The sequence below is a fragment of the Lontra canadensis genome, unplaced genomic scaffold (assembly GCF_010015895.1).
Source record: "Lontra canadensis isolate GAN:19392208 unplaced genomic scaffold, GSC_riverotter_1.0 scaffold57, whole genome shotgun sequence".
NCBI lineage: Eukaryota > Metazoa > Chordata > Mammalia > Carnivora > Mustelidae > Lontra > Lontra canadensis.
In genome coordinates, this window is record NW_022631051.1 from 91,836 (window position 1) to 110,414 (window position 18,579).

General features: G+C 41.0%; 2 protein-coding genes across 5 annotated transcripts in view; both read right to left on the bottom strand.

The window, feature by feature from the left end:
- The window catches only part of MYOM1 (myomesin 1), a 145,802-nt gene that overhangs the window by 77,233 nt on the left and 49,990 nt on the right, over positions 1 to 18,579 (bottom strand). For all 4 annotated transcript variants that reach the window (XM_032875672.1, XM_032875673.1, XM_032875671.1 and 1 more), the window contains exons 6-10: positions 13,416 to 13,508; positions 11,641 to 11,729; positions 11,468 to 11,530; positions 7,338 to 7,502; positions 5,028 to 5,189 (exon numbers count right to left, since the gene is read on the bottom strand). In XM_032875672.1, coding sequence (XP_032731563.1) covers positions 5,028 to 5,189; positions 7,338 to 7,502; positions 11,468 to 11,530; positions 11,641 to 11,729; positions 13,416 to 13,508 — 572 coding nt within the window. The remainder of the gene's footprint in view (positions 1 to 5,027; positions 5,190 to 7,337; positions 7,503 to 11,467; positions 11,531 to 11,640; positions 11,730 to 13,415; positions 13,509 to 18,579) is intronic.
- LOC116878337 (signal recognition particle receptor subunit alpha-like) lies at positions 16,127 to 18,243 on the bottom strand. The gene is given in 2 exon segments (XM_032875675.1): positions 16,127 to 17,686; positions 17,688 to 18,243. Coding segments are annotated over 2 exon segments (1,917 nt in total). The 5' UTR covers positions 18,189 to 18,243; the 3' UTR covers positions 16,127 to 16,270.

Below are 18,579 nucleotides of genomic sequence, written 5' to 3' on the forward strand. Positions count from 1 at the left end.
GACAGCTGGCAACCTCCATCCATATTCTTTTGCTACAGTCCCATAATGTAACAACAAGGAATCCCTGGTTCAGACTATCCATAGTATGTAACAGAGCCCGGCAGACAGTAGGAGTCCAGGGAACCATTTTTCAGCATATTTATAACATTGCTTGGCCCATGCCATTCTTAGGGTAGGCTAAACAGCTTTCTAAAAACAGGCTCTGTGTAGGAGCTGCTGGAAGCCAAATCCAGATACTGTGTTATGCTGGGACACATCTGTGCTCCTGGCTCTCAGCAGCTGCTGGAGAACGCTTGACCACTTGGCCAGCGGCAGGCCTTTTGATAGCCTGTGTCTTTCTTTTTCTCAACCCTCCAAAAAGCAAAGTTTTTGTACTTTTGATTAATTGGGTAAAAGATTAGACTACTACTCTATACTTTGCCTTCTGACACAAGCCAATAATAACTTTTTTAGAAATATAAGTAACTCTATTCTCTTTAGTATAAAAGTAGTGTTTTCTTATAAAAGAAACGATAATCAAAAAATATGTTAAAATCCTCTTTAATTTCATAATTCAGAGATAATGACTACTAACATACTGGCCTAGATTTTTCTAGATTTTTTTTCTATATTTATAAGCTCAAAAGTGATTGTTTTTAAAATAAAAACAGGATTGGACTATATAGTTTCATGTTAATGTATTTCCATATCAGTAAGTATAGATATACATCATTCGTTTTCATTGCTGTATGGTATTCTGTTGTTTACATGGAGCATTTATTATACTTTATTTTATAACTCCCATGCGTAGATACCTAGATTCCTTCTAGTTTTTCCCAATACATTTTTCTTACCTTTGCCCACTTCAGTTCCTAGAACTAGAATTGATGGATGTGCTCTATTGATACATAGTAGCAAACATCCTGAGAAATGTTGGAACAATTGACACCAGCAATGGACGGGAGTGCTATTCCCTTCATTCCTTTATCCCAGTGGATTTTAAAAATACTTTAAATCTTTGCAATATGATAAAAATGTTACATCATTTCAATTTTCATTTCTTTGATTACTAGTGAAAACCTTTTCATCTATTTGTCATTTGTAATTGTTTTTTCAAGACATTTCTAGCCTGTCCTTTACCACTGTATCATCTCTCTCCCTCCATGCAGTGGAGGGGGTAGAGGTGGAAAGAATATACAAAATACATAAGTCTAGAAAAATATGTAATAAAATAATAACATTAGAATAGCTTTTCTCTTTCTTCTTCTTTTTTTCTTTGCTTATTTACATGATCTAATTTTTTTTTTTTTTTTACAAAGAACACACACTACCTATGTAATAAAATCATGGTCTAATATGTGCAGCTCTGGAATGGGTTTCTGCAGACATATGGTGCTTTATACACTGATCATTCTGGTTCAGAAGCTATTTTCTGAGCAGCAAAAACATCAGAGCTCTAAAAATGCACTGAAATGGCATCATGCAGTTCAATGTATACAGAGTTTTATAAAACACAAAAAGTGTCATTTAAAATATGCTGGAAATTTCTTAGGATTCCTGGCTGGCTGAGGTGGTGGAACATCTGACCCTTGATCAGGGGGTTGTGAGTTTGAGCCCCAAGTTGGGTGTAGACATTACTTAAAAACAAAATCTTTACCAAAATACCCAACATGTTACCACTTTCTTAAAAGGTTAAACTTAAATTTAACATATGACCTAGTAATTCCACTTATATGTCTCTCCCCAAGAGAGATAATAACATACATCCATGAATATGAACATAAATGTTCATAGCAGAATTATTCATCATAGCCAAAGAGTAGAAACAATCCAACTGTCCAATTGGTGAATGGATGGGCAAAATGAGGTTTCTCCATACATTGCAATAGTACTTAGTAATAAAAAAGAACAAACTGCTAAAATGTATTATAACATAAATGAACCTCAAAATAGATGTTTTACTGAAAGAAGAGAGATATAAAACTCCATATACCATATCCAGAAATGTCCAAAGAAGGCGAACAGAGACAGAATGTAGGTTAGTGGTTGCCTATGGGCTGGTCTGGGGATGACAGTGTGGAATGGGCAAAGAAAACCCTTTGGGGTGATGAAAATGTTCTCAAACTGGATACTAGGTGATGACTACACACTCTGTAAATATTCTAAAGCACTGTCTACTCAACATAGGTGGATCTTTCAGTTTATCAAGTTCACCTCAATAAAGGATTTTTTTAAAAGAATCTAAAATACATCATTTAAAATAAACTTGTAAGTGAAATTTTTTTCTAAAAGTTATTAAATTCACAAAGCAATTACTGAAATTTATTTTTCCAATTTTGTCTTTCCCATTTATCTTCTCCATTCTCTCACATAAGTTTATATAAAACACATAAACTGTCCTTTAAAACATAACGGTAATTTCTTGGGGTGCCTGGCTGGCCAAGGTGGTGGAGCATGTGACTGTTGATCTAGGGGTTGCGATTTCAAGCCCTATGTTTTGTATAGAGATCACTTAAAAAGAAACCTTTACCGAAACAAAAACCAAAAAACAACATGTTAGCAATTTCTTAAAAAGTTGAACACAAATTTAACATGTGACCCAGCAATTCCACTTGTTGGTCTCTACCCTAAACTGATAAATTTTAGAATCTTTCCATTTCCTTATTTTATAGATTTGAAAACTAGCTTAAGTATAAATTTCAAATTTAGATGCCATCTCTCTGTCTATAGTCAATAATATGAAGCCTGCTCTAAATCTGGTGGAGAGCCACAATTCTGGATATAGGCATCGAGAAATGTTACTTAGAAAACCCTAGACTGTATCAGAGTTTCTAGACAAAGCCCATGAAAGAATCGCCAAGGCGTAAGTAACTAAGGTTTTTTTCTTGAATCACCAGAGATACAGTCCTTATCTAACCAGATTTTTCCAGGTGGTTTGTCTACATAAACTTACTCCCTGATGAGTTTCAATGTGTCTGTCTTCACAGTGATTTATCCAGATGCTAACAACTCTCTTCCCTCAGTGACTTCTGACTTTTCCCACAATACTTTTGTGTTACAGAAAGTTGCAGATGATGTAGATATTCATGTCTCTCTCTCTCTTTTTAATATTCATGTATCTTTATCAGTTGTTGTTCTAGGACAGAATTCCACAATTGTTACTGTTCCCTGGGGGTGTATGTGTGCTGCTAACCATTCCCAGTATCCATTTTCCTTTTAGTACTAGAAGCCCCAGATTCAGCAGGCAACATGGCCACTCAGCTGGACACATGACACCCTAGCTTCCCTCACTGTGAGATGTGCATGTGGCTAAGTGTTCACCATGCAGAAGTGATGTGTACAACTCTGCATCTCCCCATCCACTTCCTCTCTCCTTTTCCCATAGGCTGGGATGAGAACACAAGATAGCACCATGGGGACCATGGAATAACAATGTAGATGGGACCTGGGACTCTGAATCATGCCCCTATTTTTGAATTGATAGACATAGGAGAGAAATAAGCTTTTTTGTTTCATCAGCTTAGCCTAATTAAAATCCTGGGTTAGGCATCGGAAGACCTGTATCCTAGATCCACTTTTGTTTTTAACTAACCGTGAGGCTTTTTTTGGTAAATCACTTTATTTTTCTGAACCTCAGTTTCTGCATCTTAAAATTAAAGGATTGGACTAGAATGGGAATCTTAACTTTTTTGAGTCATCCTTTGGCAGACTGACAAAGTCTAGAGGCCCCTTCTTGAAATAATGCTTCCAAATGCATAAAATAACATATATGAGATTGCCAAAGAAACTAAATATATTGAAATACAATTTTAATCAGACCCTTTGAGAGTCTGTGGATCCCAGTTAAGGACACCTGACCTCTAAAGTTCCATTTTGATCAAAATTCCTATGAGTTTATGATTCTATTTAGCACATAAGAGATTTTTTAAAAATTAGTAAGTCTCCTATATTGTTTATACTTTAGTTTTCTGTGTATTATGATGTTTTGACATCTTAAAAACCTTTCTGAGGCACTGCCCTCCCCCCACCCACCCACCCTAGGGCTAGCCAATTCTTGGAGATAGCAGCCGCTCAGCCAGGAGCAGGCCTTTGATAAGCAAACCACCAGTCCAGAGCCCTGCCTCCTCTATCTGGCCTGCACACCCTAGGAGGCCGTGTTCCGGGCCTTAATCACTGCAGCGCCAGGGAGCAGGCTGCTAGGGACCACGCCTATAGCTTAGAGTCTACCCAAATGATTCAAACTAGCCAATCCTAAACTGTTTATCCTGCCCTGCCTCCCCTTTCCCACAGAAACGCCAATAAAAGTCATGGCCTAAGGTCTCCCCTCCCTCTGCTCCTTCCAGAAGTGCAATAAATTTTGTTTTCCCAATCTTCTCCTGTGTCCCCTCTTGTGGCCACACCTGACTATCAGCACAGAAGAGAACACATAACACAGGCCTGCTGCCTGGAAGTGTCAATGGTCTTCCAAATGCGCTGCGATCCCACGTAGAAATAATATCCCCACTTGTAGAGAGCCAAACCATTCAAGACACAGGTGAACAAAGAAAGACTCCTAAAATCACACAGCTTGCCTTAAGGATTAAGTTGTAGCACCTTGTTTCCTAGTTCATTAAAGTTGAAACTATAAAGAAGGGGTCTGGAGTGAAATAATGAAATTGCTCCCTGGAATAGATATTAAAGTGTAAGTCCCCCGTAGCCCACCACTCTTTTATGGCAGCTTCGGTAAATTGAAATGGCTTTTTGTATTGTTGGGATAGAGCATCTCTACTCCAACACCTGTAGAGAGCTGCACTGGTAACTCACTGAGGATAGAATCCTGAAAATCCATGATAGTAACACAGTCTGGCTCTGTTAGCTTTGGGTTGGTGCCTCAGGATTAACCTTTTTATATGAGTTCTGATTTTACTGGAAGTTAATAACTCTATGCCATGTATTCTGGAAGAATTTTCAAATGGCTCTTTCATCTTTCAAAAACCATGTTTGGATAGATTGACTTGGCCTTAGTGTTTTAAACCTACTTGGGTGTTCTGCTTTTTGCTGGGTCTTACCTCGAACAAAGACATAAGCGCTATATTGTTCATAATATTCTCCCATTCGTACACGGATTGTGTAGAGGCCTTCATCTTCTTTGTTGAGATGAGAAAATGTCAGTGTCGCTCGATCTCCGCTCCAAAGTGTTTGCACCCATTTGGATGAAGAAATAGGTGCTCCTGGAAATTTGTTTAAAAGTAAGAAAATTAAATGAGTTTTCCCTCCATTGTTCCCTTCCTTTCCCATCCTTCCCTCCCTCTTTTGCTCCCTCCCTCCCTCTCTCTCCCTCTTCTTCCATACTGAAAGCTCTTCAGTCTACTGTCAGTAGAAGTCTCTAGGGATTTGAGCCATTCTGTCATGCTTACATTGATTAAAAAATACTATATCAGAAGCGAAGGGACCAGGGCCAAATACATAATCTGCAGGGTCCAGTGCAAAATGAAATTGCAAAGCCCCTGTTCAAAAAGCAGAGAAAAAATACAGTTACAGACACTAATATATAAGGCCTTTTCCTCTAAAAATATTTTACTTTATATAAAATATAATTGGGGTAACACAAATTGCAAAAACAATTTTTCACATCATAAGTTTTATATACAAAAATAATTTTTATTAATGTAATAGCTTGATGGATAATAAGATATTTCAGGCTTTCTTTTCAGTTATTAGGTCATCAGATTTATACTTTTGGCAACTTCATTTTGACTCAGTATAATTGAGGGGCACCTGGGTGGCTCAGTCGGTTGAGTGGCCAACTCTTGAGTTCTGCTCAGGTCATGATCTCAGAGTCATGAAACTGAGCCCCACAATAGGCTCTGTGCTTGGGCAGAGTCTGCTTGTTCCTCTCCCTCCTCCTCTGACCCTCCCCTCACTCCCCCCTCCCCCCAAATAAAGAAATAAATTAAAAAAAAACAAAAAAGTAACCTCAGTCATTCACTCTTTGCAAATGCAAGATGAGAAATTAATTGATAATTTTTAATTTTGAGAAGGATCTTGCTGCTGATGCAACTATGACTATAGCTATTAGGATATTACATACTTAAAATATTATATAGTTTTATACTATATAGTATTATATAGATAAATTCTTGTGACATTAACACTGGGTTAACTTTCTGGTAAATTATTTCAAAATATAAATCTTAGTACTCTAGAGCTAATGATGCTTAGGGGACAAAATTTCTAAAAAAATTTGATTTCATATAGATCAGTTTCACATAAGTCTGAATTTAATTTTAAATGTAATTTTACATAATAATATTTTGATATTTTCTCTATCATGTTCTGTAAATTGTGGAAGGTATACAAGAGGCTGAAAATGATTTGTATATAATCCATGTGTCAGTTCATGCATGCTATCACTGCATCTTCAATTACAAGGAAAAATTAATTTTAAGATTATCTTCCTTGTGAATACTGCTTCATTCACAGTTTCATATGAAAATAGTGTTCTTTTTCATCAAATGTGACAACCTTTAAGTTTAATTTACATTTCTAAGCCTCTGAATATTTGCTGTACATTTATAGCAGTTTTTATTCAAAACCAGGGATTCTAAATTCTTTTTACGGAATTCCAACAACTGCCTCATATACTTTACTGCAGTGCCTCTATTACATGATTTTACTTTATAATATTTTACTGACAAAGTTTACTGCCTGGTTGCTAGTAGTTCCTGTCCAGATGCTCAGGGCAGTAATTTAGTATTTGTGCAGACTGTCTAGAAATGAGCTCTGGGGAAGGACAGATAGGCTGGCAAGCTCCGACTGCAGGTTCCCATGCTGCCCCCACTTGGAGCTCCTCCTCTTCCCTAGGGCCATGTTCCCCATTCACAGTGCTTTTGCCATTACTGGCTTCGGTCTGGACCCAGATGCTTCAGACTGCTCCAGGCACTGGGGTGCACAACTGAAGTTCAGGCCAACTGCTTAGTGAGCACACTGCTCTCTGCCCACCATGCTGAGGGGTCAGTGGGCATGCTCCACAGTCCCAATGGATTCAGTGGACTTCCCTTAATTTTACTAAATAATATTAACTTATAAAATGAATATATAAGTAATTTACAAAAGTGCATTTTTTGTCATCCTTTCCACAGATTACTTGGTGATAAGAAATTACAACCTCCACAAATATGTTACAAAAGTCCTGCTACTTTGATATATGTATAAAAACTCTTTCAACATCCAGTAGGTCATGTCTTCTAATGTCCAGATTCTGCCAGTTCTGATAAACAAGTCTGTGGTCTATGGACACTCGTGCTCTGGTGCCAAGCCCCATTTGCTCCCCATCTGGTGAATAAGAACCTAAGTGAGAATTCATCATAAAGGCTCACCATTTCGGTACCACTGGATCTCTGGCTGGAAGTGCTTAATTTCAGGAGTGATAACTACACGGCAGCCTAGACTCATTGTCTCGCCCTCTCTTCCAAAAGACACATCAAACTTGTCATCAAAGTGGATCTCAAACTTGGATGCATAACCATAAGGGGTCACACCAACTGGGTACAACAAAAACAAACATTAGTAATTTTGTTTTTTCTCATCAAAGAGACACTAGCATTTTAATAAGTGCTCACAGCAAACACTGATCAAATGAGTTATCTGGGCAAAAATTAAATCTTATCAAGAGGTACATGGCACATTCCCATATATTATGATGTGAAATGGAAATTCTTGCTTCATTGGTCAGATAAGCTCAATATTTATTTTTATTGTTGCAATGAATAGAATTTTAAGGGGCAGGCATAATACCTCACACAGGATGTAAGTGAATACCACATTTAGGTTAGACTTAAATACTTAGCACAATATATGCACTTTTTAGATTCCTAGTTCATTTAAAACTCAGCTGCTGTACTCTCCAGACAAACCAGCCATATCAATTACTCATAAAAATAGAGTTTTCTAACTTAATGGAAAAATTCTTTGCTTCAGTGTCTTTAATGATCTGAGTGAGAAAAAAAAATTATAAGAAATTTTAAACTGAAAAGTTTATAATATTGTGACTTTAAAAAATATTTTTCTTAAAAATATCTTACGTATAGAGTGAGTAAATACCTACATTATAAAGCCTCCCAGGTTTTATTTCTTCTTTTCTCAAGGGAAAGAGCTTGGGAAAATGACTCGTTAACAGGTTACCATGCCACACACTTGAATTTGACATGTTGTCTAACCCTCACAAAAACCCCACAGCACAGATTTTTTTCCCCTCTCTTTCAGATGAGAATGCAGAGGTTCACAAAAATAATACACAACTAATGTCCAGGTTTCAAAGTTATTATGTGTGAAATTGAAATTCAAACCCATAGCTGCCTGACTCTAAAATTTAGGCCCCATCTCTGATATTTCATCTCTCTTCCTAACGCCTCTTAGAAGTAATTTGAAAATGCAAGCTAAAATTTATTGAGTTCAACTTGTGCCAAGTATTGTTCCCAGTGTTAAATATCTATTAACTCAAACCTCATAATAGCTCTCTCAGGTAAGTTCCATTATCATCTCTCTGTTTTATAGGTGGGGAAACAGAAGCATACGGAGGGCAAATTAACTGCCCATAATGACCCTGTAGGCCTAGGATTTACCCTGGCAGGCTGTTTCCAGAAGCTGTACTCTCCAGCAATACAAGATAGTGCCTTGAATCTGTGTGTCCTCTGGCAGCCTCTAACCGAGAGTGAAACAACTCTTTGAAGCACAGTTTCCATCTACCCAACTTCTAAATGATGATGTCCCACTGAGATCAAAAGTGAAACAATTCAAACAGACTTTGCTGTCTGGGAGGCCAGGCGGGCTCCAAAGCTGCCTATGGGTAGAGATAAAGGTTATAGAATAGAGATATGGGTTACACCAGGGTTTGGCAAATCTGTGAGCCGGATGTGGACTGCCTCCTGCTTTGCACCATTAGAAATAATTTTTTTGATTTTTTAATGGTTGAGATAGAATCAAAGATGTGACATGTGCAAAGTCATAGGAAACTCAAATTTCAATGTTCATAAATAAGGTTTTATTGGAACACAGCCATGCTCATTCATTTACCTACGGTCTATGGTGATTTTTGTGTAGCAACGGTGGCATTGAGTAGTTGTGACAAAGACCATATGGCCCACAAAGTCTAAAGTATCTATAATTTACAAGTTAGTTAGTGTACAAATTACAATTACAGGAGTCCTTTACAGAAAATGGCAATTCCTGTTTTAGTATATAGTTTAGAGGGGTGTCTGAGTGGCTCAGTCAGTTAAGCATCTGACTCTCGATTTTGGTTCAGGTCATGGTCTTGGGGTCATGAGATCAAGCTCTGCCTTGGGCTTGTTATGGGCATGGAGCCTGCTTGTTCTCTCTCCCCTTCTGTCTCTCCCTCTTGCTCTGCTCCCCACTCCACCAAAAAAAAAAAAAAAAAAAATAGAATATGGTTTAGAGTTAGAAGGACTAACTTATAAGTCCCTACTCTACCATTATGTGTGGTCTTACCTCATGATTTAACCTCTTGAAAACTATTTCCTCATCTGTGCAGCACAGATAAAAGACACTTATAAGCTTTGAGAGAGCGTTAAACAACCATTGCATGTAACAAAATGTCTTAGTATGCTGTCTGATACAACTGATCAATATATAATAACTATTAAAACAGAACCACAGGCAGGGAGCTTTATCTATGATATTTATCAGTGTACTCCAAGCACCTAAACCTATACCTAGCCATAGCAAATGCATAATATATGAGTTGGGTAAATGAATAAAAGCCCTCTGTTCTCTGTGTTAGGAACAACTGCACTCAATTCAAGGACCAGTCGGAGAAGGATCTGAAAGATTAAGAAGTTAGAGAAGTTAGGTTGAGCTGGGCTTTTAGAGCCTGGTTTGATGGAGAAGAGAGAAGTGGAAAAAATAGGGATGATGATATGGTAGGGGGAATGAGCAGGATACATTCAGATGATCGAAAATAAATGATTAATAAACCTGTCTTAGAGACAATGGAAGGTAAGTCATAGGTTCAGAATTTTCAACTATTCTATCTCAGTATAAACCAACTGATGCGAGAAAAGCATGATTTGGGGTGTGTTCCTCCTTCACTCCTACCCATCATTGCCTCCCACCCACCCATGGTATTGATACCAAAGATGAAAACTTGGAATATTAAAATTAGGAGCCATCCCATGAAATTGATGGAATAGGTCACCTACAGGCATCAAACTAACCAGGAAGGTGAAAAACTGACACATGAGAAAATATCTTCATTAAGCGTTCAAAACTATCACTTATTTTTTAGTAATCAGAAAATAAGTTCAGGCTTGGCTTTTTCAGTCTGACCACTGAAAGCATCGAATTATTTGAACAACCTTAAGGGTTTTACTTTTATTGCTTCTATGAAAAGATGTTCTGACATAGGTGAAATGACCAAAGTTCACAAATTACCACAGATTAGAATATTTTTAATAGGGGCGCCTGGGTGGCTCAGTGGGTTAAAACCTCTGCCTTCAGCTCAGGTCATGATCCCAGGGTCCTGGGATCGAGCCCCACATCAGACTCTCTGCTCAGTGGGGAGCCTGTTTCCCCCCTCTCTCTCTGCCTACCTCTCTGCCTACTTGTGATCTCTCTCTGTCAAATAAATAAAATCTTTAAAAAAAAAAGAATACTTTTAATAGTTTATTATTAAAGCACATTTAGACAACATTTGTTTGTTTATTTATTTTCAAAGAAGGAGAGGGAGAGGGTGAGAGAGAATCTTAAGAAGTAGGCTCCATGCCCAGTGTGGAGCCCAACATGGCGCTTGGCCTCATGGCCCTGAGACTATGACCTGAGCCGAGATCAAGAGTTGGGTGCTTAACCGACAGAGTCACCCAGGTGCCCCTAGATTCCATTTTAAATTGCACTTCATAAATTAATGTACTTATTTATTCCTTCATTGTATTCTGTGTCAGGTATTGGGGTTTAGAGATAAAAGGTCCAGTTTTGCCTTCAAGTGGCTTGTAAGCCAGTTAACAGCACTCAGTGTGGTGGATGCCGTGATGGAGGTGCCGTGGTCTCACCGGGGACACACAACCCTGACTGGGTAGATGTGGGGGTGGCAGTGGGAGTCATACACGGATTTCTCCAGAAGGTGATGCTTATCTGGATGCTCTGATACAGGACAGACTTGGGACGGGGCAGGGGGGCGGGGGGAGGTGTAGTGAGCATGGTTAAATCACCTGCCCAGGTTTGTGTCGTGATCTTTTTTAGTTAACACAGAAAGACTTAAAAACATTTGCCATTTTTAGCCCATCATATCTGGGTTTTTAGAAAACCGGAATGAAGCAGTTATATTCAGAAAGAGAACAGTAACCAAAGAATCTAAAAAATAAAACCCAGCATAAATAGCAATTATACACATACTAGCATATATTATAATAATCCTTTTATTTCAGCATTGTGGAATGGCTTATGCTGCTGTCTTTTAAATAGAGATGACACTTAGCAAATATATTTTTAAACTTACAGCTGAGGGGCAGGGTGGAAACCCCAGCACGGAAGCGAGTCTCATCAAACTCTCCCTTATATCCTAAAAAAGAAAGCAGAAATGCACGTGAACTTGCTTCCTGATTTATTTTTTAGCCATGAGAAGAAATTTTTAAAAATACACTTTGAATAAAACATGTGGAGTAAACCTACTCTTCACCACAACTGAAGCATATGCTGAAAGCTCCCCTTTAACGTTCATCGCAGAGGCCCGGTACTGAGCAGTGTCTTCAAAATCACATCTGAAAGGACAAGATGGAGATGAGGGAGCACTGCTGCAAGCTCTTCTATCAAGAATCTCTTTGCTAATACAGCACACTGCAAATCACTGGCCAGCATGTGGCTCAGGGGGACTTTGGATGAAGCTGACCCCTATCCAGCTCCCTGCAGGATTTTACATAACACAAGATACCTACTACAGTTTCAGGCCAGCAGCACAGTGCGGGAGGAGGACACCTACAGTCCACTGTGACCCTAGCCCAGGTTCATTTAAAATATCCAAAAAACCCCATGTCAACAAACCGTTAAGCACATACATTACAGCATGAAGAGTGTTACAATTAACCAGTCTAAAAGTGGTGACAACAGCAGAAAATGTCTGGCCATGCAGGTAACCTTCCAGAGCACCCCAGGGGTACAGCCTTCCTGCTGGCCTCCCTTGGGGAGAGTTTCACTCTGGGGGCAACAACACAGAGGGAAAGACACAGCCTCTCCTGCAGGACTCCCACAGCCTCCCTGAGCTACAAACAGGATCTGTCTAATGTGTGGTTTGGTCTTGTAGCTTCAAAGTACAAATATGGTATTTATCTCTCAACTCAACTAAGGTTCAGGTTACACTTGGAGTTTCAGCCCACAGCACAACATAGCAGTGCCATCTGGAAGTTCCTATAAGTTATAATAAGTTATAATACAGAAATTGGGATGTGTTTAATAATGGAGTAAAAGAGAGAATGATCTCAGAGATGAACAAGCTAAGATTTCAAAGCAGATCACTTTGTGTCTCATCATAACTAGTGTCTGTGTTCTTCATTGACCTTCTGGATTTAGTGTCATTTGTGAAAAATTCTTTGTCGTTGAAATTTTATGGACATCAGTGGAACTCCAGGAAGGTCAATATGGTTGCCTTTCTCATAACTATTTAATTATAAAGCACCCACGTAGCTCTCTGCAGCCTCAGTAGAATCACCAACTGGCAGAACTAAAGTGCCTTTAGGTCAAGGTCAGTGCTTGACCAATGTCCCAGGGCCCTAGGGTCCTACTTGAAACCCAATATCACGTGTGTCACCTGCTCTGATCAGAATGATATAAATTTTACTTTGACATATCAGCATGTCATGGTTTCATGTGAACTGAAAATGGCGGGACTTCTTCTTCATCTACATAACCAGGCTTGCATTTCAAAACCCTATTAAGAGATAGAATAAACGTTTGAGGACTCAGAAATTTTGATGTGGGGTTGGCTTTCTAAATTTTGCTTTGGATTTTGCTTTTAAAAATCCCATGTCCATCTGTAGTCTGATAGGCTTGGTACATAGTTTCCTGCACTTCCTGGGGAGCTGAAGGAGAGAATTTATCCCAGTGCAGCTTACTTTCACTGCTACTCACCTCATTCTCCATGGCCTTTGCTGATTCAAGGCAAAAAAGGATGATGATGATAATATTGACTTGGAACGGGGAAGGATAATTAAATATAAATGCCTATTTATGTAACATTTTCTCACTAATTTCTAAGAAAAACTCTGAAGTATATAAAAGGATAAGCTAAAAGGTACAAATTAACTTTTTTTCTCATCATCTTTAAATTCAAATGTAAGATCACTTTGTGAGCATGTTGCATTGGGAAGAAAGGGGGACAGTGGTAGTTAACTGCTGGGATGCCTCCCCAGGCAACTGTCAAGCGACACACATGGACCCTGACATCCTCTTACGCATTGATCTCCAGAGTGTGCATTCCATATCGACTCTCAATAATATATTTTCCAGGGTTTGCGTGGACGTTGATCGGTACCTGGTTTTTATACCTGTGAGACAATGGAAACAAGGCAAAGTAAGTTGAAATAAAAATAGCTTTAGGATTCAAAGCACACACACAAGTGATTCTTGTTCTTGAAGGGACACCTGTAAACACAACACTGAGGTTAGCAGCAGCATTGGTTCAATAAATACAAATCTATGGTAGATTAAATAAAATACACTATAAATACAATAAAACTTTTTGATGAGTGTGCCTTCCTCTCCTCTAGCACAAAAATTACATGAAGAAGTTGACTGTTTATAACAATGTAGTGAAGTCACAGATACATAATGTTGAGCGAAAAGTGTCAGACACAAAAGAGTACACAGTATAGGGGCACCTGGGTGGCTTGGTCAGTTAACCATCTGCCTTTGGCTCGGTGATGATCTTGGGGTCATGGGATCGAGCCCTGCATCAGGCTCCTGCTCAACAGGGAGTCTGCTTCTTTCTCTTTCTCTTTCTCTCATATAAATAAAAAATAAAAATAAAAACTTAAAAAAAGAGTATATAGTATAATGATTGATTTATATAAAGTACAAAACCATATAAGACCAAATTACTGTTGTCAGAAGTCAAGAGAGTGATTTCCCTGGGGTATAGACGAAGGATGCATCTTGGGGGCTGATATTGTTCGGTTTCATGTTTGGGTGCTGGTGATGCGGGTGTGTGTGGTCTATAAAAACTCATCAAAGCTCTACATTTATATGTAATATGGACATTTTGTGTGTGTATATTATACCTCAATCAAAGACCTAAAGAAAAACTTGTCCACTGTTGACAACACAGAAAGGAAGGCTTTGTGTTGGGGGTTTTATTGTTGGCTGTCTTGTGTAGGATGAAAGCAAAACATTCTTCCCACTAACATTCTTGCCTGTTGTTAAAAACAGGGTCACTGTATTGAAAGCTCTTGTATTTAAGTGTTTTGTTCTGTTAAAAACAAGCATGGCTCTCGGCTTGGAAGAACTTGAATACCAATTATGAAAGAAAAAGTCTGACAAATAAAAGCTGAGAGATTTCCTTTTTCTGACTGTCCTATTCCTGGTTAAGCCTCTCAGCCCTCAGATGGCGGGCCTCCATGCAAGGACCCCTCTTGAGACAGCATCTCCTGAGTCTGGAAGTAGCACCTTGATTCTTCACCATGTCCTCATGCCCTCAATGGCCAAGGACTCTGGAGTCAGACCAGGCTTTTCTGGTGAAGCCATTTTCCATCCAAAAGAAGAGCTAGATTTCACTTGTTTCCCCTTTAGACGCCCTGCTTTGTGTGCATAATGTAAATAACACTAATAATCACAATGGAGACAGAGCATTTACTATAAGCCAAGCAAGGTTCTAAGTGTTTTACGCATAGATCAGAAAATTCACAGGATGCCGGGATCTCAGTGGGTTAAGCCTCTGCCTTCGGCTCAGGTCAGGATCTCAGGATCCTGGTCCCGCATCGCATCGGGCTCTCTGCTCGGCAGGGAGCCTACTTCCTCTTCTCTCTCTCTCTCTCTGCCTGCCTCTCTGCCTGCTTGTGATCTCTGTCAAATAAATGAATAAAATCTTAAGAAAGAAAGAAAGAAAGAAAGAAAGAAAGAAAGAAAGAAAGAAAGTTAGTTCAATCCTTGGGCACCTGGGTAGTCCAGTCGGTTAAGTGTCTGCCTTCGGCTCAAGTCATGATCCCAGGGTCCTGGTATCAAGCCCCACAAAAGGCTCCCTGCTCAGTGGGAGTCTGCTTGTCCCTCTCCCTCTGTCCCTACCTTCCTGCTCGTGCTCTCTCTTGCTATCTCTCTCTCTCTCAAATAAATAAGTAAAATCTTAAAAAAGAAGAAGAAAATTCAATTCTTTTTTTTTTTTTGCAATTTACTTATGAAATTTATTTTCTTATATAAATTATGTATTTCTCTGGGCAGACAGCCTTCACCTTATTGCACTAATAGCACATCTGTAATACCAAGCTACAGGACAAGTCTTAACAAGAGGTTTGTATTCTTCAACGTAGCACTTGTCTACCAGGCACTGTAGAGAGGATGAGGAAGAAAAGCCAGGATCCGCTCAGGTGAAGAGTGGGGTGGGGGAGAGGGGCAACTTGTATACCCTTCTGACAGTTGGTTCTCTCCCAGGAAGGGGAACATGCAAAGCTTACATCTGGATTCTGGGAGCAGGGAAGAGTTGGAAGGCTGAGAAGCCCAATGCAACACTGCAGCTCAGCTCCCTTTATTTTTGAGGGAAGCAGGAACTCCTTTCGTTCATTTTGTAACAAATCACTCTGGCCTAGCTGATGCCTTGAGGAAACAGTGGGGATGGGGTCATCATCAGAATTAGCAGCAATTAAGAACAGGCCATACACTGCCACAGTGTGGTGGGTACCATCGGCCCCAGGGACCCGAAAGCTATGTATCCAAGGCAGAACCCAGAGCTGGCCCCAGAAGTCTCTCGACTGCTCCTTGTGCTCAGACATCCCTGTGACTGTGTCAGTTAGCAAAGCTCTGGTGTTGGGTCTTCCAACCGTTGCTCAAAGCTGTAATGAGACTGAGTGGGTAGGCAGAGTGAAGGGAATGCCTGAGTAGGTGGGAAGGGCCGTCAGGGAAGGGAGCGATGGGCAGTGGACTATAACATGATTAGGCCCTCCCTGCAGTTGGAGGCTGGGCTGCCAGCCCCTAGGGCTCCCATCACTCTGCCTCTGTACTACACTGAAGAGAAGTCGCTCACAGACTCTAAAGCACATTCTTGTTATAGGAAGAGGGGCTTTGGGGGGAAGCAGTGATTTGGTTTGGGGCAGGAGACATATTAAGCCTTCATGAGGGCAGCCACCACAGCCTTGGCATTGAGACTGCGTAGGTCACAGTAGGTCTGGCCAGTGCCCACAAAGACGATGGGTTTGCTTGTGATGTAGGTCATAGAAATAGCAGCTCCCACCTTGTCATCAATGGTATCAAATTTGGTAAGGACAATGCCATCAATGAGCCGAGGTGTTTGAGCCATAGAATGGTCAGCCAAGGCTCTGTTGAACTTGACCAGCTGGTCCACAGCCTCATTGCCTACTAAGGCCTCCCCCACAAACAGCACCAAGTCGGGCGTGTTGACAGTAATGAGCTTAGCCAGGGCAGTCATCAGAGGGGCGTTGTCCTGCATGCGGCCAGCTGTGTCCACCAGCACCACATCAAAGCCTTGGTTACGTGCAAAGGCAATCGCTTCCATGGCGATGCCCGCAGCATCCTTGCCGTAGCCCTTTTCAAACAACTGCACCATAGTGCGGCCACCATGCTTCTCCGGGGGGTGCAGGGCACTCAGGCGCCGGGTGTGTGTGCGCAGCTGCTCCACAGCCCCGGCACGAAATGTGTCACAGGCAGCAATGAGGACACTGAAGCCATTCTCTAACAGCCAGAAGGAAATCTTGGCAAGATTAGTAGACTTCCCCACTCCATTAACGCCACAGAAGGTGACAACATAAGGGCGCTGATGACGCTGGGCATCCATAATATCCCGGAGCATGTCTACACGACGCTGTGGCTGCAGAATCTGCACCAGGGACTCTTGGAGGGCTTGCTTTACTGTGGACGTCACCGTGCTGAATGTCCCCATCACCTTCCCTTCCAGCTTGTTGGCCACAGATTCACAGAGCTGGACTGCAATGTCTGCTGCCACATTCTTAGCAATGAGATGATCACGCATCTTATCCAGCACGGACTCCATGTCTTCACGACTCAAGCTCTTGGACCCCACAAGGCCCTTCAGCATCCCAAACATGCCACCCAGAGTTCCCTTGGTAGCACTGGGTTTGGTGGTGTTTTGAGCGGCCACTTCATCATCTGAGCTGCTGCAGTCCAGATCCTGAAGCTGCCCCCCAGGCCCAGTCCCTCGAATCAAGCTGATGTCCTCAGGTGGGGCATCCTCAGGGGCTCCGTTGGTGGTGGGAGTGCTATAATCCAGGATTTCCTTGTTAGCACAGCCACCCAGCGCCCACACGCGGGGTGCTTTTTTGCCCTTCTCCTTTGGAGCATCGGATTTCATGGACTTGCTGGACTTCTCCAGACCTCTCCCATGCTTCTGAATGAACTCCTCTCGCTTCCTGCGTATTAGCTCTTCTTTGGAAAGTTCGACCCCATTCTCAGGCCCCACTGCGAGACCTGACTTTTCGGCAGGAACTGCTTTGCTGGTAGCCAAAGGGCCATCAGAACTCTCCTTCTTGGCCCCCTTTTTTTTTGCTGTTCTTTGCTTTTTCCTTGGGCTTTTCACCCCGTGTCTCAATCATGGACCTCACAGGTTTCTTGGCTTTTTCAGAATCTTCAAATTTCTTCATGGTAGTGGGAGCACGGATCTTACTGCTCTCCTCTGCTTCACGAAGGAGCCGCAGGAAGTCATTTTGGAAATCAAAAGTGCCATTCAATAGACTTAAAGCACTTCGCTGCTGGATCTCTGTACGATATTTGTCCCGAAACAGCCGGTGCACATCATCTATCAATTTGTCTACATATGTCAGTGTTAGGATCTTCTGAAAACCAACCACAAACACCAGCTCAAACTGGTTGTCCAGTTTATACTTCAGTGTGAGTGCCTCATGGGTGAAGGAGTTGTTACCTCCCCTTTCCTGCAGCAGCACAGAACGAATCAACGCATTAACGGGCCCGGTGCATGAGTCGCTCACTCCCTGGAAGCACCAGAGCACAAGCCCGCCCTTGGAGAAAATGGTGAAGAAGTCGAGCATGGCGGCAGCGGGAGAGGAGCCGGGGCCGGCACCGGGAACTCAGGCCGCGATCGCCGCCGCTCAAGAAAATTCAATTCTTAATGACAACTGTCTGAGATAGCACTATTTTTAATATAATTTTCCAGATGAAGAAACCAAGGCATGGAGAGGTTAAGTAACTTGCCCCAGTTCACACAGCTAGATAGCAGAACTGAGATTTGAACCGAAGCATCCAGCTCGTGACAACATATGATGCTTCCATTTTCCAAATATTCTCTGGTTAGCTGCATTTTATTTCGTTAGACTTCTGTAAATGATTATAACGAGGTTTGGGAGCAAGGAAAGTAGTGAAAGGGGAAAGAAAGGAAAGAAAGAAAGAAAGAAAGAAAGAAAGAAAGAAAGAAAGAAAGAA